At 38.8% G+C, this 24,519-nt stretch overlaps 1 protein-coding gene across 6 annotated transcripts in view; it reads right to left on the reverse strand.

Moving 5' to 3' along the window:
• The window catches only part of PTPN13 (protein tyrosine phosphatase non-receptor type 13), a 112,931-nt gene that overhangs the window by 81,025 nt on the left and 7,387 nt on the right, over positions 1-24,519 (reverse strand). For all 6 annotated transcript variants that reach the window (XM_071431529.1, XM_071431528.1, XM_071431526.1 and 3 more), the window contains exon 2: positions 6,418-6,537. In XM_071431529.1, the coding sequence (XP_071287630.1) occupies positions 6,418-6,532 (115 nt within the window). In that variant the 5' untranslated portion in view covers positions 6,533-6,537. The remainder of the gene's footprint in view (positions 1-6,417; positions 6,538-24,519) is intronic.

A 24,519-nucleotide genomic window follows, 5' to 3' on the forward strand; every position in this document is an offset into this window, starting at 1 on the left:
TGTTAAAAATAAAGAAATAAAGATGGACAGGCTATTCCTATTATATGTAACAAAAAATACCACATTATAGAGCAAAGCTTCCAAAAACATTTTCAGGAAGACTACCTTAGTTGGCCTTTGACTTTCAAAAATTATCCTATGGGTAACTACTGGATTCGGCACCACTTCTGTGTGTATTCACCACTGATATAAAACCCTAAACAACCAACACCTTATAATATTTTAAGATTTCACCTCATGAGTCCCAACTCAGGAACCTTAAGAAATGTAGAGGTTTTAATCTTAATTTAATATTTTATATAACAAATACTTGAAATACATAAAAACTCTTCATATTCTGAAACATACTAAGACAAAAAATTGATTTAGTTTTGAGAATTAACCCCCCCAAATTAGTCTGAAGTCTTCCCAATATTAATTTCAACAAACTTTAGAGCATTTGTCCCCTACAGAGTCTAAATTTATTGATCTACCCCCACTCAAGAATCTTCATGACCTGAAGCAATCTAAAATTAATGTGATAAATAGGAAGTTTAGAAAAAGGACTGATTTTGCCAGGCTCAGTTTACTGACATTTTCTCAGCTTCCTTGTTCATTAGCTTATAATTTATGTAGCAGATCATAGTGCTTACATCACAACTCCAGGGAATCTCATCTATTGTTATGAAGGATGAAGATAAAACAATTAATTCTCCAGTTTCTTCCTTAAGGCATGCATCATAAACCAAACTAACTATCTCAAAGTTATAGCTACCTGGTTGGAGCTAAGGAATTACTTTTTAGTAACACTACTCTAATGTGTTTGCACCATGGATAAAAAAGTAGCAAAGATGCAACGCATCAAACAGCCAGAAACTATGGGAAAACAAAAGAAACTATTTTCCAGTGATAATATTCATGTCATCTTCTGTTTAGGCTTTCAGAATCATTTACAAGAGCAGTAAGGGTAACATACTCCAGAAAATACTGAGGAAAATGACCAAAAAAAAAAAAAAAAGGGTTTCAACCCCCTTTTTTAAAGGCACTGGAATTCAGGATATGGCTCCTGGTCAATTTTCTATCCATTGGGCTTTCAACTGTGCTAGAGCTGCCAGCCTTCTGAGTTAACTCCAGAACTATGCAAGTGGGTAACAAAACACTTGTGAGAGCACAGCATTTCAAGCAGTGCCAAGACAGAGATAAATAGCGTGGTCTTACTTAAAGGAAGAGAGTGAACTGGCTTTAAACAATAAAACCAGAAATAATCTTCAGCTACAGAGCATCTGCCAAACAAATGAGAGAGGAAAAGAATCCTTTATGTGCTTTAACAGCATACAAATAGCCTAAAAAGGACCCACCACATTCCAAGAAACATGAAGACAAATATTCGAAATGGATCTATTTTACATCATTGATGGCAGGTAATTTTGAATTCCCAAGCTACAGCTTGGGAAAAAGATCAGTCAGTCAGTCCTTCAGGATCTTTTTCCCCCACTTCTCTCTTAAGCCACAGCCATTAGCAAAGACACACACAAATCTCTGAAAAGCACAGAACAACCCAAAAATATACACAAGGTTTTCAATACACGTTTGTTTCCCTCCATAGCCCTCACTGAGACAAGTAATCTGAACATTTGTACGCTCAGGCCAGGCTGTAGGCAGCCAGAGCAGTGACTCCCCTGCAGCCTGGCCAGGAATCCTGCAGCCAGCACACAGGAGCACTTGTGCTGGAAATGCTCTCGTCCTTGGGCTGGTGCAGCGTGTCCCTGCACGCCTGCTGCGCAGGGCAGGCCGCGCTGCAGCGTCTCTGCTCCCTCTGCCTTCAGCACAAAGGCAGAGGAGAGCTCTGATGGGACACTGAACCCCTTGGAAAACTCTCTCCTGAGGGTACTGGAGGAAGAAACAGGGTGAACAATTTGTTTCTGAGATCAGTTTCTGCTCCTGAGCTGCCCCACAGTCAAACACCACACTACACTTCACTGTGGTGCTGACCACATCCAGCAGGGCTCTGCCAAGAGTGCAGAGTCACTGAGCCTCTTTGCTGGGAGTAGGGTGGGTGGAGGTGGAGGAAGGGATGAGGAATAGAAAGGAAAAAAATTTTAAAACCCCAATAAAATTACAAAAGCTAAATCTCTCTCCTTCTCAGCAACCAAAAGATCAAATGTCACCAGATGATGAAAAAAGAAAAACCATTCCCCAAAAGCTACTGGCAAAGGGAAAAAGCAATCAAACCTGCCAACAAGGATGAGCTAGGAAACGAAAATTTGGATTTTTAGCCCTTCCTATTGTATTTTTCTTCTTGTCAACCAAACCAGTCCATTTCCTGCTCCATCCCAACTGTGATTACTTTGGACTCACCACTAGTCCCCATCAACACATTGCACACTTTGGCTTCGTTCTTTTCATTACACTTACTCAAGCAAAACAGCTCCAGTAGTTGGACTGTCAACAAGATTTACAAGTCCCTGAAAACCATCATCTTCCTTCTTCATATCCACTTTCAGATATAACTTTTCTTTACATAAATAATTTCTCATATGCAAATTTGCAAGACATTCAACTTGCAAAGACTTTCTTTCTTTCTTTGCTCAACTTGTCTTTTCAATATCAGACTCACTTTCCTCCTTCTCTTCTCCTTCCTTTAGATACATGTCTCCAAACTTAAGGTCCAATTATTTTCAGAATCCTCAACACACACTTTAGAACAGGAGTGGCCTAAGTTTTCCCAGTTTGCAGTTTAGATAAATCTTTTCCAGTTAAACCCAGCAAATTAGAGGGATGCCTGTTTTATAATTCTCAGCAGCAGCGAGCACAGCATTCTCCTTATGCTTATACACTCACATTTGAGATTACTTCAAAGACTTGTTTCTTTGACCTCATGGAGTTCTGAGTGCAAGATAGAGCACGTCTGAAACAGCTGATACACCCTTTCAACAACAAAATAGTTATTGCAGATAATTAAACAGATGTAAGAGAAGGGCAGGTCTGGTATCGGCCTTTTCAAATCTCCAGATTAATCTCAACATTGCCGGTGCAACTGATGTCAGATCTGCAACTGAGTCCCAGATTGCCTTTCTCCTTCATTTAACAGCTTATAACCTGCTGACAAGACAGCTACCAGAGCTGATCTTCTAAACTGCTGATTAGCAACTGGGCACTTCAGTGTAAGCTTTCATTTTTTATAATGCTAGAAATAAATGTGTGAAGTATTTTTAAGAAGTTCAACATCTGTTAGAACCATAAATACAAAGAGGGATAAAAATATGCACATTTTCTGTATCTGTTGCTGAATAAGATGTGATGTGATATTCAGTTAACCATGAAGACAATGGATCTCCATCCTGTGCCCCTCTTATTCAGTGCTTTGATGGATAAGAAGATAGACTCACTAAAACACATGCACAACTTCTATATATTGAGAAGTCCTCAAATCTGTAACAGACCTTGTTATGGACTTTTTTTCTAATTTCCAGAAACCAGTTTAAATAAGACATTAATTGAAAAACAGGTTCTCAGTTGACTGAGGGATAGCAAGATACCCAACTTGAAACAAACTACCAAAACTCTACCAGGATCACATACATAAATTATTACTTGGGCTGGTAATTCCTTTAAGAGTCTGTGGTTCCTGGGCTGGTATGGGGAGGCTGCCGACAGATGGCAATTTCAAAGTTGGCTATTTCCACAGCCTTTTTTATCCTCCTCATTTCAAAACAGCTGGTGCACAGACCATTGAACATTATGCCTAATTTATTTTTTTTAAATAAAAAATTTACGGAACACTCAGCAACGCTTATCTTTTGTTACAGAACAGCGTGTTCAGAGACTCCAGGACTCTGTACAGGGAGGGAGAACACTTTTGAGAGCTGGTCAAAGCTGAACATGCTGTCATCTTGCAGAAGCTAAAGCTTGCCCTATCTCCCTCTGCCCAGGAGTGATCAGTCAGTTCTGAAGAATTTTGGAAACTCACTCTCTGCCATAAAATAGCTCTTCCCCACCAAATGCATGGAAGAAATGGGCCTGAAATTTGACCAAGGAAAACAAGATTTCTTTAGAATCCCCTGTTTGCTACAAGTCCTCCACAAATAAAGAGCAAAATTGAGTCAGACAAGCCTAGAGGAACCTCCACATTTTCTATCCCTGCATGTCAACACCACCTTCATAAGCCAGCATAGAAACTGATATTCAAGATGACAAAAAAAGTTTCTAGATTGCTTCCTGAGTGAAGATAACCTTCATTAAAGACTGTCTGGTTATCCAGCTCTTGCTGGGAGGAATTAGATTACCTTTATCAACCTTAGCTACACAGAAAAGCTTTTTCATTTGAGTGTCTCTTGAAGTGTATTTTACCAAAGGCTATATCCCAGGTTAATTAATAGCATGCAACTGAAAATGGTTTGCTGAACTAGCAGAAAAACAACTCAATAAAACAGCTTCATCTCCAAAAAACAGACAGATTCTTCTGGCACTGATTTTATCTGAATTTATGTTTTGGTCTTCATGGATAGGAAGTAAGATCAGAAGCTTCTGCCACCTTAGCCAGTCTTGGCTGGCAAACATTCCCCTGCCTTAAACACATATCAGAAGTCCTGGGGCAGATTTCTCTGTTGTGCTCTTATCTTTCAGTACTTGTTCTTCTGAAGGAGGGCTAACTGTGTTCTTGTTGTTGATGCCTGCATGCAGTCTTCATGGAGATTATGGTAACTTTTCTGCACTACTATTAGGACAAGAAGGGGTGAGCTCTTATTTTCAGTGGAGACTCCCTTCTGGAAAAAAAAATTTAGAGCTAGGATAAAGTTTTGAGTGGAAAATTAGTAGTGAAACCACTACTAATGTGCTCATACAACTGTGATCTTGCAGGTGGATTAGAAGATGGAGCTCCATGTGTCAATTCCTGTGAAGTTTATAAGAGCAAACCTCTAATCATTCAAGATCCCTCTTAAGTCAAGGTCTTAATCTGCCCTCTTAAAAGAAATAATTCTCCTGACTGTCTCTAAGAGACAACAAAGAGTGAAAGAGAGGAAAGCAGATGCCAGCTTTCCTTTTCTTGCAGTACGAGAAGCAGCAGGACAGGTCAGTTGCTCAAAATGCAACAATAAAATCAGCATTCCTAATAGGGAAAGCTTTTCACTACACATAGGCTGTGAGAACACTGGTAAAGGGAAGAAGGTAAATTTGAATGGGATGTCAAAACTACCTATAATTCACCAGGCAAAAAATATGTGGGAGAAGTTGATAAAATTCATATTTGTAAAGCTAAGTCAAGTGTAATCAGAGATCAGGCACCATATAGCAGTTTCTGCCCACATCTGCCCCTCTGGAGCCTGTGAAGCATCCAACAGAGACCACTCTCAGAGGCTGTGCAATGCATTAAGGCAGAGCCAGTGTAGGACTCAATACATTGTCTAAACCAAATCTTTAAAACACCAGCCCAAAACAACCTAAATGTTGAATCTTGATAAAATTCTAAATCAAATGCTTGCATTTTGCCCTAAATAACAAAGATGTGCCCCTTGCATAGTGATATCACTAAACAATGACTATTTTCAAAGTGTGAGCCTCTGATTTATCATTAATAAAACTGAATAAGCTTACATATGCATGCTTAGATATAAAGAGATGACCTCCCATAAAGGTGCTGAAATACCAGGATACATCATGGGAACATATACTTTATCTGAGAACAAGTTAAAAATGTGACTGAAGTTCAGTATGTGGGTTAAGCATTTATTGCTATTAAAAAAGCAAGAAAGGGTGGGAAGGGCCTTAAGGACTTGCAGATTTTAAAGAAAAGAAAGGAAAACATAAGCAAGGGGAAAAGTTCCATATTCTGACCTAGTGCTAAGATATGTATTATTAGCAGTATTGCAGATGCTGAACTGGGAGCCTGCTGAGGTGGGAGTGGGGGGGAAGAAGAAATACTTCTACTCCTTTGAAGTACAGGTCAGTACCACATTCCTTCAGTAGCTATGTAGGTGCTGCCACTTGCAATGATGATTTTGGGCAATCATACCTAGCCCTCTGGTGAAGTTTTCTGTTTTTCACCTATGAGACCAAATCTCTTCAGAGCACACTGGTCATGACTGCACAGTTCTGTACCCATTTCCATGTCCCCTTCAGTACCAAAGTGTTCCAGTGGTCTCAGAATTAGTTATCACTTTTTTCCTATGTTTCCATCTCACTACAGTGGGTCTAAAATAATTGAAGTTACCACCACAAGAACTGGGATGTGCCACAGGTTCTGTCAGAACATGAAATGCAGGTTGAAAGCAACCTTTGGGCTGTGGTGCAGAGAGGCACTTACAGAGACAACACAGAAGCAAGCTACTGTTTGGGTTTAGAGCCTAGGAAGGACAAGGCAGTTTACTTATAAGGCACATTATTATAATCAAGATGTTTCCAGTTAGACTGTACTTATCAGTCTTAAACAATGCTTACCTTTTCTGAATAGTTCTTGAAGGCTCTCTGCACTTTGATTTAAAATAGCCCATATTTCCTCTTCTTGCAGTGGTCCCCCCCGAACCTCCAGAGCCTCTGCTAGTGACACATGCATGTTACCTGGGAAATAAACAGACTGATGTAAGACTAAATAACATCTTTTCTTCTCCATGCATGCAGTATTCGAGTAGTAATAACCCATCCCTCAGTCACAAAAATTCTCCAGCATTAGCAGAACCCATCAAATATCAATAATACAAAATGTTCCCTGTGGCAATAAAGAATTTTGAGCACTCACTCCAGAAAAACTCAGGTTAAGAAAATAATGATCCATATTAATATCAGAGGCTCTACATCCATAAATTTAACAAGCTAGCATTAATCCACATACTATAGCAAGAGCTTGCTGTTTATAAATATGACAGATTGATCAGTAGTTGCAGGTTTATTAAAATAAATCAGCTATTAACAAGATTTTGACAGGTTGAAGTCATGAAGCTGTTGTTAGAAAATGAGGAAGAGCTTCCTTTTCTAACAACAGCTTCATGACTTAAACCTGTCAAAATCTTGTTAATAGCTGATTGATAGCATCTCATGACCATATTATGAGACCACTGCCAGCAAATATGCACACAAGCTAAATAGCTATGGAACTGATAGATAGCTATGCAACAGCTTCTCCTTGGAGTTAAATAAAACTGTTAGCAGAACTCTACATGTTACATCCCCAGAAAACAAAGAAAGATTTCTTCCCCCAGATAAACAAGGTTATGCTTCATTATTTTTTGAAAGAACTAATCCATTTTCACCACACAACAACATAATATTCTGTTGTCCAAAACCATCTGAAAACTGAAGACTGCATTCCTAAATATTCTGGCAAAGCAAAGCTTCATCCATTTGATAAGCTCAGGAGCAAATAAACCATGTGTCTGCTTAATTATTCCAGCTTTCTATGGAATGTTCTCAGATTGAGCACTCATGCCAATTTATATTTCTTATTAGGATGCAGTGGCTTCTCTCTGTGCTTCTCTCCAAAGCCCAGAGAACAAAATCTTGAGGCAGCGAGCTGCAATAAGAGCCTAAGGTGTACTGTCACTCATCGCTGGTAAGTTTGTCATATGTCTCAAAGGCTCCAAAGTTGTTGCTGGAAATGGAAAATACAGTTCCACAAGCAATGCTTATGGTCTGGAGACCAGTAGCTGATACCAACAGTTGCAGATGACCCAATGGTACTGCTGGAAACTCCTGCCCCTCCTGTAAATCACCTATCCAGAGCCTGTCCATCACACCATACAATCCTGGCTCAGGTGTAGGATATTAACCTAACAAATTTAAAGAGGAACAGGCTTACAGGCTATGTTTAGTTTCACAACTGTATAGGCAGCTTTATGCCTTCCATGTGTTTTTAACTACAGATAACTAACCTAAACACGTACAATGGCAACATAAAGGGCTGAATATCCTGCCGTTTCTAACTGAAAACATGGGGTTTGACAATACTTGCTAAAAAACTAGCCTTTTCACCTACAATTCCATACTACTACTGAAAAATTACATATTGCTGGCTGCTTTTCAGTGCAGCTTATTTTTCTTTATTTCACAACTTGCCAGTTTGTAGCATTCAATTACTGTGCATATTTACTAAGCCAGATATATTTTCAAAAATTAATGCTCAAAAGTCGTCATCAGAAGACAGTGGAAGGGAAAGCAGACTCAGATACATTTAAAAGAAAGATGAAACCTGAATTCCCGAAGAGAAAAAGAAACAAACCATGAAAAATGGCAAGGTAGGGACCAATGCAAACTTGCAATAAATGGATGGAAAACCAGAGAAAATTGTCCTTCCATGAGCACAATAAGAGATTCATGAGATTCACATACACCAGGCACAGAGTGAGTGTCTGGTCTCACTGTTCCAGGAAATTCTGTGATTTCACGCCACTGTCTCAAATTTCAGTAGGTACATCTAGAATCAAGCTATCTGGATTATTCAGATTAAAAGATCTCATCTTCTCCTAGGGACTAAAAATACATGAACTCCAAATGAAAACTTTCTGTGATAAAGATTCTAAAGGAGAATGCCAAGCATAAGAACAACAATCCCCTCTCCCCAACCCCAAATCCTTCTCTGCCACTCCCCTTCTCCCCATTCTGCAAAACACTGCATCCTTTCAGCTGTGATTAAATAGTGTGTTCTGTTCTGTAGCAGATATAAGCCAATTCCCTATTTAACAACACAACAGAGACCATAAGCATGTCTGCTCAAACTCCCAAACACATTACATCAACAGTAAAAGAATCCTACAGCAAACAATTCCTTGATCACAGTAAGAAGCAGCATGAATATACACACCCAGCCACCCAGGCCTCTGCTGCAGCAGGGCAAGCAACAAGATCTGCTTGCATTTTACACATAGCAGGAGCTTGACAAATGAAAATCAAACACACAGCAAAACTAAATTATGATTTTGAAAGCCCAAGCAAAATCTGTCACAAAACCACAAGCACAGCCACATCCAAAATGCCATAAGCTGGGATTTGAGTGGGATTCTCATTGAAATAGATCTGTTTCACCAACTTTTTGGTAACTTAATGACTTTTCTTCCTCAAAGTTATCTTTAAGCTGCAGTGCTTGTCTGTCTCAGCAATGGGCAGAGCAACATGCTGGTTATGAGGAATAAAGAACATCCCACAAAATGGTTCTCTAGCACCAAGGCACTGACTGAGGGAAGCTGGGGTGAGGCTGTTGGCAGGAAAATGCAAGGCCAGGTTTCTCCAGCTGTCCAGCCAACCTGGCATCAGCCAGGCACCGATTTGGAGCTGACAGTAGAAGTGCCTGGCTCAATATTTATTTCTCCCCCATCAGTTTGTCTGTCTTGAATGTTTTTCACAAGAAGATAATTGTAGGAATGCTGATGTTTGCAATGCACAACTCCAAATTTGCTGTCTCCTTAGATTCTGGGAACCCTCAATAGTGTGTGGTCCTTTGTGAATACAGAAACCTAAATGCTCAATTCACGAAAAAGCTTTTGGTTCTATGCAATACACAAACATTATGATAAATTGCAATATAAGGACTACATTGAGTAAGTTTTCTAAGAGAAAAACATTTAAAGTTTTTGTAGAATAACGTATCAAAATGATGCTCCTGGCAGTCCTTGTGTCTTTCAGTGTTCCAGGCTGACCAGCAAAGAAATCCAGATGCACTGGTAAAGTTCTCTATGGACTCATGGTTCATGTCAAACCATTTTTTTGCTACAAGTCCTCTCCCCATCTCCTCTTTAGCCAAGAAAAGCAAGATCTGGGATCCTGTGCCCTGTTCCTTTCACTCCTTGTAATAAGGATGCACAGACTAAAGAACATGGAAAGGTGCACCTTCCAAGGATGAGTTCACTTCCCCTTTTCTTGGGACAGAATTATGATGGCATCTTAATATGAGGCCACAAGGAGATGGGATTGGAGCAGGCAAGTCTCAGGGGTAGGTGCATGAACTCCACAGGAACTGCTAGGGCACGGATTACTCACACACCCAAAACTCACACGAGATCACAGGCACAGGACATCTCTCCAAACAGGGAGATTCACACAGCAGAGAGCACAGCACAGCGTAGGAAGGCAGTGGACAAATTAAACCAGTTAGCACTGGAGGTGCATAGACATGAACCTGACAGACTTCTTGTTCTGGGGCAGAATTTACTCCCAGACCACACAGGAATACTATTTCCACAGGAAGGGAGTTGCATTGTATGGAGGCAACTTTTATGCTCCAGGACAAGAGAATAAATTCAGGTGTAAATCATTTGTATTAACAAGCTCTGAGTGCAAATTTCTTGGCACCATTCAGCCCTAAGCCATGCAGGCAGCACAGTCACGGGGAAAAATGTTGCCTAAGCCAGAGCCTCTCCCGTATTTCAGACACTTTTTGAAAAGAGCCTGCCTACCTCATGAGGAGCAGCTGCCAGCTCCTCCCTCTAGACAGACAGCTCTCACACTCCCCAGTGAGTGGGATGGGGCTCTGCCTCTTGCCTCAAAACAAGCTCAGTGACCTCCTGGCTTTAAAAAGTCTCATTTTAAAGTCCCAGAAACCGATGTTAAAAGCACACCACCTATGGAACATCCAGCCAACCCCATGAGGCAGCCTTCCACTTGCTCTGTCCCAAGGAAGACAGAAAGCACAACAGGAGCAGCCCCTCACACCAAGTAATTCTGTCACAATGACAGTTTGCAAGCTATATACTTTTATCCCTACCACTTACAAAGTCTTCAATTTTTTAATTGCCTATGTATGCAGAAGTTAAACACTCAGAATTCTCATTTCCCCCAACCACCACCATTTCTCCTCACACATTTTAAATTTTAAATTTGAAATTGAAGGTTTCCAACAGCAATGAAGAATTTGGAAAATTTTAAAGGCCTGCTCTTTCCAAATTTTATTGAACTGTTGCCAGTCAAAATATTAAGAAGCTTTTGCCATAACGCTCATTATTAAATACTGTAATAGAGTAATTTTTGTCAAAAGGTTCCTAGAAACAGACTAAAAGTCAATAGGCTAAATTGCTTCAACTTAACTGGTGCTTGACACTTGGTGTTTTGGTTTTAGTAAGATATCCCTTACTTCTTTACTTATCTTGTGCATCAACATTTTTCCCCAATGTTGTAACTTCAGAACAAAAACTTTAAGTCAAAAGCTGTGCTTTAACATCAGCTAACTGAAATGCTTGCACTACCTCACACTTGATATTTCATAGGAATATGATGCCAAGAAACACAAAAAACAGCTGCTCTGGCATACACTATGCAGATGTTTTTAGATGTGCAAGAAACAGTGAAAAAAATCTAGAATACAAAACAGTGTTAGAATTTCTCAATGATCACATAAAAAATTCTGATACTAATTTTTTATCATTTGACAAAATTTAAAACAAAGAAGAGAGCAGGAAAGCTCTATATACATACAAAATACTTTCTGTAGAGAAAGAACCCACCTTACTTGTCCCATGTAAAACACTGTTAGCTGACCTTAACTGTCCTGAATATGAGCAGTATTGCCCCCTTGCTCCACAGGGGCACTTGGGCAAAAGGTGGCAGGTTCTGAGGAGACCTTTCTCTTAGCAGATGAGCCAAGAGCCCCTTCTTGGAGGGGCCTTCTTCCTCTGGAGATATAAATGCCTGGAGGCAGAAGTACATTTAACAAGGCAATTCTATCCAAGAGAATCTCTTAAAATTCACCTTTCTCACGCCATGATTAACTGCCTGAAAATAAAACACTGGCACTTTCATTCAGCACTCACTGAGCTGGAAGTGCTTTCTAAAAGCACTCGACAGGCACAAGTCTCAGTGACACTGAACTGGGGCTAGACCTGGACACTTTCCAGAGTCTGGTCTCTCCCATTTCAGAACCTGAGCATCTTGAGCCATTACCATGCCCTGTAATTTCAGAATCCTGGCATCTATGCTATTTATTTACATTGGCCCATCTTACACCCCCAAACAAGATCTGGACTACATCTACCAATTAGTTTATCCCCAATAATACTGTTGCTGAAACTGGGCTGAAGTGCAGAACCCTGGAGCCAAGTTAGAAAGCTTGCACTTCAGTAGTCTTTGAAACTTTATTTTCAAATCCACACATAAAATGTGGTCTTCCTATAGCTGCAGGTCCAATTTGCATAGACTATCCAGAAAATAAGGCATTATTTGCAAATAGTCAAGTTAAGCATGCAATCAAGTCAAACACACTAGCTAATCAAGTCAACTGTGCTTAAAGAGTTTTCTTTCATTTAGAGTCCTGCTCTTAAGTTAATTACTGCACATTATTCTCAATTATTGTCTCAAAGGATAAGGAAACAAACTCTTGTGTCACATCCACTTTTTTCATTTCTCCTACAGATACAAAGAGGGGGGACACAGCCCCACAAGATCCAACTACCATTTCCCCCCTCTTTTTAAAAGTATTTAAAGAGCCACCAGAAATCAAAGTTTTTGTGAAAAAATCCCACAGTCCCATGGTGCTTTTCATTCAACCTGTGACCTGATAATAGCACTATTCCTTCTCTTTCATTTTAGAGAGGCCAGCAGAGATTAGTATTACCACCCAAGTATTTCTCCCCTCTTCCTGGTATGGAATAGATTAGCTTCTTCCACTCACATATTTTCTTTCCATGTTCTCCTCTTTCTCCCCCACAGCAGACAGGATGAAATGTCAGCAAAACAAAAATCTCATGCTCCTGGGCAAATCCTCAAACTATACCAAGAAAATTTTTTTGCAACTGCATTTCCTCTTCAAACTGATAGCTTGCTGCTTGAGCTCAGACCTCCTAAGTAAGGAACAGAAACTAGCTCAAATTTGTGAGAAAACACAATATGGAAACACTCCCAGAAGTATAAATCTTGGCCTTTTATCTGAGCATACACAGATTAACAGATGAGATATTAGCATTTCTCCTCCCAAAGCCTTAAATCAGTATTCTATTCCCAGATCTGGAAGACAGAAGAATGTGACATACTGAGAATCTTGGCTCACACCTCCAGGACAAGCAGTGTTTATTTTACTCAAAAAGTGCTTGCTTTCTTTCCTGGAAGGTGGAAAGAAATCAGCTTTTGGCATTGGCCTGAACACACAATAGAAGACAAGCTAGGGTTAGTGTTGACTCCCTCCTTTGCTCTTCTGTCTCCATCACCAGAACCAGATAAACTTGTTTATCTGAAGCTTCGTGTTAGGCAAACTAGTAAAGCCAGTCCAAATTGCATATAATGATCATGAAAGTCATGTTTTCTAGGCAACTGCAGAATGCTTTTTTATACATGAGGGTAGCTGATGTTTCACATTTGATATTAAAATTTTATTCAGAAGAGCATATAATTATCACTACAAAGTAAGCTTAATCCACATAAATCGTAGCATGATTCTTGTATCCCTCTCTTTGTTTAACTGTCAGTGTAAGATTGTTGGGCAACTCCCTTATTTTGCTGTTGATCTGCTCCACCTCGGAGAGGGCACGTCTCCTTGATGCATTTCTCATACTTGCAACTTTCATTTTAATTGCTAAGTAGCAGCAGAAGACCTGTGACTAAGGCAAGCTTTAGAAAAAAAAAAAAAAAAAGAAAAAATTTCAGGACTACAAAGCAGCTCGGCTGTAGTGACACTTTTTAAACAGCACATGAGCCAGTAACACCCTCATTCACACATAACAAATTAAACCCTTCTAATGACCTGAAATAACCAGAAGCAAAAAGGCATCTTGCTATAGGATGGAGTGATGATGTGCTGTCTATCAGACAAAAGGCACTAAGAATGGCACCTCCAGCTTTAGTCCAGCAGTTATTCCATTGTTGCATTCCAGAGCCACACATTCCTCACATACTGGGAAAAGGTCATGACTGAAGTCTGTCCTTACTCACTCAGCTCTCAGCACAGCTGAAGAGGGAATGAAAGCTTTTGTCAGGGGAGCAGAAATAGTAGCAGGCACCTGATTTAAATGTCATGGAGCTACTAGAAAGCATTATTCTAAGTCTGTAAGTAGTGCTTCCCACCATCTGTGACATTCTAAAGCTGTCTACAAATAAAACACTGGGGCTCTGGTGAGCAAGTACAGGAAGCACTGATAATTATTTTCATTCAGAACATTATTTTATAACTATATTATAGTATTATTCATAATCAGTTCCCAATGTTTGAGAAGAGTAATGCTCAAATATTTAACACCAAGATATAAATTGCCACAGATAAGAAATTCAGTGACTCTACCAATAGGTTTCATTAATGGATCAACTTACTTTAGAGCAGATTTTTAAAAGCTTAGCTTAAGGCCTCTCCACGATAATGAAGTGATAACTTTTACTACAGCAGACAAATTCTCTAGTTCCAAAGGGCTCAGATTGTGTCAGAATCCTTTCAGTCTCAGTAACAGAGAATGCTATCTTCCTTTAAACATGCCTCTTCTTGGTAAGGCAGTCCCCTTGCAGTAATGCAATAATTAGTGTCACGAAGGCAGTGCAACTGGATCAGCAAAAAATTAAGCCAAGTGACCAAGAGTTCTCTATTTCCTTGGATGTGGCACTTCAAAGTCCTTCAGGCAGGTACAAAAATAATAAGTTAATGTGCTACAATACTGGGGGGGGAGATGGGAAGCATCAGCACCCACCAACCTTAGTGATAAAGAAAAGCGCTAGGTTTGCAGCATATTGGTAAATAACATAGAAGTCAACATACTCTTAAGTGTAAAGACTGGCCCTGCCACATGTTATTTCAAAGCCTGACTTTAATTCTATATCTTCACATTTAGTCCTTCCACAAATGGCTTTTTAGGCTGTTGAGTAAACTGCATGGTTCACTTGGATCTTGAGATTTCTTCCTTTCATGGGCAAAAGGTGGATCTTAGCAAAACAATCTTTGTTTATATTTGTCTATCAGACATTTAGGAAAAAGAAATTAGCACAAAAGATATTCCACTATGGCATATCAAAGCAGTTTTTCCATAGTTAAAAATGACCTCATGTATGGTACTAGTAAAGAATGCAACAGATTCAGAAATAAGGTTTGTGTTCTTCATTTGAAAACAGCATCCTTACACACTCACAAGAAGAAAGAGAGCTGCTGACTTGTGTACTCAACCAGAAAAAAACCCCAGCATTCAGAGGACAGTTCATACTAACAGCTACCTCACATCCTCCCTGGAAAGGAAATAATATTCAACAATGGAGATAAAACTGGCTGAATAACAGAATGAAGTCTGAATGACATCTACCTGCATCTGATTCATCCACCAGTGCTTTACCTCAGGTGTATACAGGTAAAGAAGCTGCACTGCTAAAACACCAGGAGTTTTTTGTTGAAGCACACATTCAGTTTGAGAGCTAACAAACTCCCACATGGATCACTCTACTTACCATATTTCTACTAAACTGCACTTGCATGTTTGTGTGGGTTTTGCCATGAAAATTAAAAAAAAAAAATCCAACCAATTTAAAAGTTACTACCCAGCCAGCATTCTCTGCAGCTGCTTGGTTCATACTAATACTTCAATATTTTTAATGGTTCCCAATGACTTTCTTACCCAATGCCCTAAGCTGCACTACCATCCTCATACATGTTTTTTTCTGCCTGTGACTTGGTGAAAATAGTTGATGAGTCCAAATAATTACTGATGGAGAAAGATCATCTGAAGGGTCTATTGTGCACCAAGTCTTCAGTCTTTGATGCTCAAAGAAGTAATATTCCAGCTCCTAGAAAATTTAGATTTCCTTAAGCAATTACATATGCTTTACAACACAGAAGTTGCAGCAGAAAAAAAAAAAAAAAAAAAAAAAGTGTGTTGCCTTCTCAGACAGTTATGATTTCTTAGGTTCATTTCTGGGGGGGGAAAAAAAGAGATATGGCATAAGGAACAGAACATTAAGAACATTACAAGGTCTGCAGATAGATAACACCATGGATATCTTATCTGTGAACTCACCTGTCTGGGAGTAAAGCTATTATTCACACAAGTGATGACTAATTATTATTGTGAAAGTCTGAATTTCTAGACTGAAAAACAGACAAGATGGAACAAAGGCCTACATTTCAGCTGTCAAGAACCATACACACAAGAAAATCTGTGTCTCTATCTCTAGAACCAAAGCAGAAGCTGAGAGATTCTTGCTCAGTTTTTCTGTAAGCTGAAATAAATGCTAATTCAAGCACAATAGCAAATATCAAGTCTCATTTGAAGATTACTGCATTTTCTTCACTGGTCTATAACAGAAGAAAAAAAGTAATTTTGCTCTCAGAGAGGGAGCCTCTCTATTCAGACATGGTAGTACAGAGTGTGAGATTTACACTTTTTATACGCATGAAAATACAATTTTAAATGCCTGTGATATGTTATCCTCCTATTAGGTGCTCCCCTGCTTAAACCTTTACAAAGATTTAAGCAGGGGAAATCAGTGACTAATCTTATAAAGCAACTTCATACACTTCCAAATGAGAACCATAACTGACAGGCCCTGGTGCCTCATCAGGAAACAGGAACACTCCAAGGAATGGCAGAGATGTGAACAGGCAACTGGCTGGATTTGACTTGTCCACACTGCCTCAAATGAAGGGAAGATGATTCTGCGGAAATGAGAAGACTGGCAAATGCCACTACATACCTGGCTCACTGCACTTGATGTCTGTCAGCCTTCAGGATGTGCTTTTGACAGTGCCCACTCATGTTGAGAAAGAGTGTGTGCATGTCTCCACATTTGCATGTGCTCCCCACTATCTATATAAAATGTGTGGGTGCATGCATATACTCCATATGGACCAAATATTTCACTTTTGTTTTATGCTTCTGCTGAAGGACAAGAGAAAAGCCCTGAAGGACAAAGAGAGTTACAAATGGGCAGGAACACTGATCTATTTTGAGAATCAACATGAACTACCTGAAAGCCTTGTTAGAGGGTCCCTAAAGCCTATTAAAGGTTTTGGCCAAGGCAGATTTAAATAAGATTCTGTAAGCATTTGGAAAAACAGATTTGATACCAGCAGATGGGCTGCAACTCTAGTAAGAGGCCTCCATCTGTCCAGAAACTAGCTCTTCACTCTACACACATAGACAGACACATGGTATTCCAAGAGCAGCACCAACCATTTCCTGCAAAGAACTTCAAAAGCATCCATCATCTTTAAAAACCCCTGTCCTCATAAGACACTTCACAGCACTTCCTTTTCTCCATAAGCAACTCATTTTCCAGAGGAAAAAATTATCTAGTCAACTGCTATTTCTTGAAAGCACTTAATTGCTGTTCAAATTATAGGAAAGGTATTTCCCTTTCAGTGATGCTGAGCTGAAGAGCAGACTGTTGGAAATTGTCCTTGAACAGGATACATCTCAGTTTTTCCCCTAGTAACTGAGAATCTGCCTGTGTAACGTAATTTAGGTGACCTACCAATAAGGTCCAACACACCCTACACAAAACAGTGGTTAAACCATAATACAGAAGATACCAGACCTCTGAGTTAAATGCACACTGTGCAAACATGGAGAATCTCTTCTTCTGCCTAACACCTGCTTGTCCCACAGAAACTGTTTCCACATCACAAGGTGATCATTTCTCCTCTCAGACGGCAGATCCCTTCCTTCTCCACTTCCTTCTATGCTCAAGCATACAGAAAGGAATTTATGACTAAAGTTGTGCTTAGTCTCTGCATATACACTCCTAACCAGTAACCAATTTACAGGGCACTTAGAAATCTGAGAGCAAGCAGAAAATATGCTGTGTAGTCTTCCATGCTGGGAAACTCTTCCATTATCTTCAGAAAATGGAAGACAAGCTCTACATGAAGGACATTATTCCCTATGGAGTCATTATAGGATTTCCCTAAATTGTCAATTTCCTGCTGCTGCTGATTTCATATTTCAGCATTTCCAAAGTTCTTTGACTTCTCTGTTAAATCTATTATTAGCAGTGTCTTTAAGCATATTACCCACAGCCATCTTGCAAATATTGAAAAAAAGAGGAGATTTTAAAGGCAGATTTTCTTTATCCAACCATCCATTGCTGATCCATTTCCTGCAACTGATAGTGTATACATCAAAATTTACCTATTTTTCACCCACTCAACTCTTTAAGTGTGGTATACACCAGGTACTGAGAACAGTATGGTCTGTGTGTCAACTATTTAGCAGCATGTCTAGAGACAGCTATCAGTTCAAAGATTCCACATAACACATGAAGATTTTTGGTCATGGAAACTTGCTTTTTAAATGAGCTCTTTATGGAGGCCAAAACCTTCCCGAGCAGCTTATACTGTCTAGTTTAAATCCTGCAATTAGGAGGTTTTAGCTCCAGATTAATTAGTAGATAAAGCCACTTGAAGACTTGGAATGCCTATGGTTAGGAAATCATGATCTTCCTTCAAAACATGAGTTGACACAGCACATATGGCTTTGTGCCAAAATCATATGAGTTAATCATAACCTGACCAGTTAACTTGAGTCCCTCAGCCTGCCACTCTGCTCCCCACACTTCAGAAAAATATATAATTATATACTGTATGATTCAGTATGTGTTTACAACTGAACAATTGTTAAATTGACTATACTACCCCTTGAACAAATTTCTAACACACACTCAATTTATGATTCATCTTAAATTCAGTGGTTACGCATGATTTATTCAGTCCTACAGCCATGATATTCTCCATGGCTTAACTGCCCTCAAAGGTGGTGTGATTATTAGTCCTTTTCCTGTTAGGTGGGAAAACTTGGCATTTCCCTTTCACAAGAGATTCACCTACTTGCTCTTTCTGCCCACCTTCAAATGCTTACCAAGTTTATGGTTTCTGAGCCAAGAAATTGAATGGGATTTGGAGTGTAGAGGAAGATCCTCACCACAAAGAACATAAGTCTCAGTATCATTTGACCGCAGCATGAAGAACCTCCAAGAGTTATTTCCATAACTCCTTAGCAGACCTTCCATACAAAACAGACTGCCTGATCTACAGCAAAGACAAATAGTGAATGATGTAACATTTGATTTAGCTTCACACACCAGAATGGACAAAGAACTCCATCTGATCACTATCTGCACTCCATAATGTTTTGGTACTTGGACAGATTACAGGACAGAACAAGCTACAGAAGATGGCATTGCCAAAAAAACAGGAAAAACAAGACAGCAGCACCTCCTCCCATGACATGATATGAAGCCTGCTATCACCAAAAAGAAACCCAGAGTTCTGGGAAGTTTTACTTTGTCTGGATGATAAACATTCATATTAGAAGGACAAAAATCCATATTACACCCTTGGGCTGCATAACAAAGGCAAACTAGCAGAAACTTTTCCTCTACAGGCCTAGAAACTGAGAGGGAAGTGATTCACAGCATCATCCTTCTTTCCTTTTCTTTGAAGAACATTCCTACAAATAGCAATGGAAAGTTAGTCAGACTGAGGACATACACAGGTGCTGCCCATGTACAAATTTTATTTGCTGTGTTGGAACAGAACCAAGCAGAAGGTCACATTAATCTCTGAAGCCATTGCCCAGAGAGGGATTAAGTGAAAGGAGAATAGAAGGATAATATAACAGCAATCCTTGAATCTTTTATTCATACAACTGGCCCAAAGGGAATTACACCAGCTAAAGAATGCATCAAACCTTGCTGCCTTCACACTCAATTTGATGATACTGTGTACCACAGCTTAACTCTGTGACTGTTACTGCATGGAGACTCATGCAGTAAAACAGTAACTACAACTGCCTAAAATAAACAGAAAAACCTGACGCTAAAAAAAAATATATCCTCCCTTCAAAACATTAGAGCTCAAGGCTTATATAATCTAGTCTGCATACAATACTTTCATCCTTTCCATGTATGTCTAGAACTTTGACAACAATGCAAATTTTCTTCCAGTCCTGAATTTTGTAGTTCAATTTTATTCTTGCAAAATAAAAAAAGGGTATATTATTTAAAAAGTATTATTTACATTTTCAGTATACAAATGGCATTAACTCCTAGGAGAAAATTCAGCTTCTATCAGAAAATTTTCACAAATGTGTGAAAAAAACATGGGCTGAACCTCTTCAACTCCCATTTCTATCTTTTATTGCTAGCTAAACACTTTGGAGATTATTCATTGATACATCACATAGAAAATTCATAAACGTAACACTTAAAAAACACCACTTGGAGAGTAGTCTGAAACAGATTTCAAAACTTTCAAATGTTTCAACAGTTTCAAAACATCCTCTGATAAACTTTGCTTACAAAATACTGAATTTGAATGAGAGTTTATCAAACTGGACCAGTTGTACTGGTTTACCTCAAGTTGCATACACACTTAACCTGAGAAAAAGCAGTAGCAGCAATCAATGAGAAGCATCAAGTGTTCACCACTTACAGCAATATCCAATTTGGTATTAATGTCAAGAGGCAAAGAGGAAATAAAAAAAAAGGTGGGGAGGAACAAAATTTTACAGTCTTGAGATGGACATCTTAGAGACAGGAAAATTTTTGGAGGAAAAAATCTTGGTCTACAGTGGGAAGTTATCCATGGACTCCTCACTGTGCACAAAAGCTGGAATCAAGACTTCATCAGAGAGCTGAGAGAGAAGGACAGAGAGTGTGCCTGCACTAAAGCACACACAGGCTGTTTTAGCCAAGGAAGAAATACCCAGCTTACAGACAAAGCAGCAGTCAGGAACATTAGAAACTTTCACACAAGAAAAATAAAATTGAGAAATCATTATAGATACCAAGCCTTGCTGGCAAAATTAAGGGATTCAGTGGACCATTACTTATCAATTCCAGAGGAATAGTACTTTTTCCTCCAAAAATTGCTTTACCACTTGGTTTTACACTACTGACCCTTTTCCTCCATGTACCTAGACACTGAATATTAACCCAGTTATTCAGGGCAAATAAACGTATAGAACCATTCACAGCCTGCATTTTAAAAGGTATAGATTAAAATTTTGAGCTTTGGCAAAAACTTTAACTGAAGACAGCTGGCATTAACCCAGATTTTGCTTCCTACCATGTTGATGAGTGACTTCTCCCATTTTCTAGGGATCTTTTATAATAATTACTTGTATAGAGGTTGCTGTAAGGCTTCACCCTTGATTTTAGACCATCAGTCTACAAAGAGGTAATAAAAAACCCCAATTTCTCCCATTAGCAGATGGGAGTGGGGAAAAAAGGAAGGTAAAGGAAACCCAAACTTTCCCAACCCAGAAGTCACACACACTTTACAGCTGCTTTATATACCCAGGTGCCTGCTGGTGACTAATTAGAGCTTTTTTCACACAGCAAAATCTGAATTCCACAAATTCTTGGAAAAGAGCTGGAAGACTTTATACTTTGAGGTTCCAAAACTATTGTAAAAAGCAATCGCTCTTTTTAGATGCATATTACTTCTTGGCACAAACTTTGTGTTGTTTGTTGCTAGTTTTTTTTCTAACTGGCATTTATAGCCTATCACTGAAAATACATCATAAGATATACATAAAAAAAAAAAAATATATATATATGTATATATAAACCTATTAAAGTCTAGACAGGCAATAGTTTCTCTTCCATTTCTCCAAAACCACTGAAGAGGAAAGCAGAACATGCTGATTTTGCATCAGCAGCAGACTTCCCAACCAGCAGTTCATATTACAGTGAAAAGTTAAATTCTGTGATCTTCAGCTCTTTAATATTCTCAAAGCAAAGGCAATGGGTGGGACAGAATCAGTGATAATTAATGTGTATATCAAAGAGTTCAGTTAATGTCAAGTACAAAAATATTTTCTAAAACATTGCAAACTATATTCTGCACTGTGCAAGCACCAGGAAAATTGCCACGTATCATGTTAAATTCAATTTGCTGATTCTATTCTGCTCACTAATACTGAGTAGTTGAAGACACAAATTCCTTTAGTGTCTGACAATATCACAAAACTAAAGGTTTTGTATTGAAAAGTGCTCTGTTCAACTACTCTGTGCAAGGCCAAAGAGCACACACAGCACACATGGTAGTATCAACAAGCACAAGAATCTGATGTTGAGGGAAGTAAGAACAAAAAAATGCCTCTTACACAGCATGTTCTTCCCTTCTTAAGTAATATGCTTCTCATCTGTAAAAGAAATCAAATTATTTGTGTCTCCACAAGTTGGTTTTTGTTGTACTTTTCATGTGATGCCATTTAAAATGACAGTTTACTTACATATTTTACCATTTAACCTACTAGTATATTTTCACTTTCCTGTTCAACAACTAAAACTACAACCTAAACTGTGATATCACCAAAGTGTTCCTGTCTTTTTCTCTTCTCTTCCTGAGCAGCTATTTTTACTCTAGAGTCATATGCATGAAAATTAATTCCCCCATAACTTGACCATCCATCATTTATTCCCTCCTTAAGCAATCTGAACAAAAGGGAATACAGATTCCAAGAGACAAAGGATGAAAACACCAGGAAGGAATTGCAGCTGGAACCAGACAGCTGTTCTTCTCTGAACATCAAGTCAAGCCCATGTGGTTACACATCAGCTTCAGAGGCAGATCACAATAGATTTCTTATTAATCTTTTGGGCTTTTTTTTTTTTTTTTAATGGGTTTAAAGCAGTTCTCAGTTTGGAAGAGCTTCCCATTTCTGTGGTTTCAGAAACTTCAGCAATGTTTAATACAAGAAGTACTAAACTGGATCAGGCCAGCTCTCCCATCCCCTTTCCTGGCAATCACCAGTTTATTGAGTTCCTGAGCTCAAGCTGCACAGTCAAATCTAATAGTCACTAATGGTCTCTGTTCTGTTAACTTCTCTAATCCCTTTCTGAGCACATTTACACGTTCCCCCCACATGACATTTTGTTCCAGTAACACAGCTGCAATTAAGCACTTCACAAAGAATATTTTCTTTTGTTTGCTGTAAGACAGCAACTTACTTCTCAAATTTCACTAGAAAAGAACATGCTAAAGGTCTTGAAGGACCCAGTCATGCCTCAAAGTTGCCTGACTTTTACTAAACACCAATAATTGTTTGCAGCTATCAAAAAGAACAGAAAATGGTTTCTTCCAACAAAAGCAATAAATCTTCCAGCATACTAAATATTTTCTCTTCTTAAGGCATTGTAGGATATAAAATTTCAAAATTATTATAAAACAATTTTTAGGATTTTCCTTAGTATTTTGTGACAAAACAACAAAAACCCAGCTTAAAGTTTTCTCCCTTTACACACTATATTCCTCAAATACACAGAGGATAGAACTGGATCAGAGATGAAGGAAAAACAGAAAAATTATTCTTACCAAAACTATTTGGCAATAAATTGAAACAAACTAACGTGATACAATAGTATCAGAAAACCTCTAAAAACAAGAGTAATTTAAAAAAAAAAATAAGACTATTTTTATAAAGCATCACACTTCTGAAACACCCAAGTCTTGTGCCAGTCATGGTGAGCACACACATTTTAAATGGACATAAAGGAGCTTTGCACAGCTATTTCAGTAATTCAGTTCTACGTGTTAGCCCATGTGCTTAAAGCTCCAGGCTGATTTGGCTGCTCCCACACATGTGATAACCTAACTGCAAAGCCACTCAATAAATGAGTCTATATTTCTGATGAAACAAACTTTCAGCACTGCCAGCTAGCAAATCTTTTATAATCAGATAATCTTCAAATTCTTTATTAAGGTCATTCAAGGGATTCAATGACAGGGCTCACTGAAAAAAGAAGCTGCTCAAAATTTAAGGTTCTTTACTATTAGCTAGATTGCTAAGCATTGTCAGATTATAGCATCAGAAGAAACCTCTTTCAGGGAATCTAAGTCTAAAGTTCTGGGGTTCCTGAAAAACTTATAGCATATATTTCTTGTAAATCTTATTAAACAGATCACTGTAGCAAGACTTCCCAGACAAACTTCTGATTTTCAGAGTCTGAAAAACCTTACAATAAAAATGGGTAAGAGGATAAATAGTTCTTAAAAACCTACAAAAAACCAAGAAAACAAACAAATAAAGAACCACAGAGAGAAATCAGATAATTATTAACCCTTGAAGACCTTAAACACATAACCACTAAGCTGGGAACACCAAAAGTACTTGCAGCAATGAAGGCCTGAAAACTCATCCCAATCTTTATGAGGAAGAAACCTCAGCTCACAGAAGCCCCCACCACCAGCACATGAGATAAGGACATTCTTGCAAAGCCCATAAATCTGAACTAGAGGGAACTGAAGATGTGCCAGCACATCTTGAATGAGCCCAAGCCTTTCTTTCTCCCCCACTTCTTTACCCCACCTTCCTTTTGTTCTAGACTGTGTGCTCCTCCAAAAATTAATGTTTTTCTAACAGTTTTCACAAGCTAGACCTTCTAGGTCAAAATTTTCCAGATGCTTTACAGGTATTCTTGCTACCATGTAAAATAATTTCTTCTTTTTTCAGATATAAGCCATTTGACAGCCCACAGCTGCTCTTCCTGTACAGAGCACTGTTAATTTATGGACATACAGACATATACTGCATCATCTACTGTGATGTTATGTATCAATAAGGATGTCAATAGCATTTGCATTCCACTTTCATCCCACTCAAATTTCCAGTGAAGTTAGTAGGGAGAGCCTCATTGCTCTTCAGGGTGTACCAATTC

Source organism: Agelaius tricolor, unplaced genomic scaffold (genome assembly GCF_023055355.1).
Source record: "Agelaius tricolor isolate 1412-34295 unplaced genomic scaffold, bAgeTri1.0.p SCAF_8, whole genome shotgun sequence".
In the NCBI taxonomy this organism is placed as follows: domain Eukaryota; kingdom Metazoa; phylum Chordata; class Aves; order Passeriformes; family Icteridae; genus Agelaius; species Agelaius tricolor.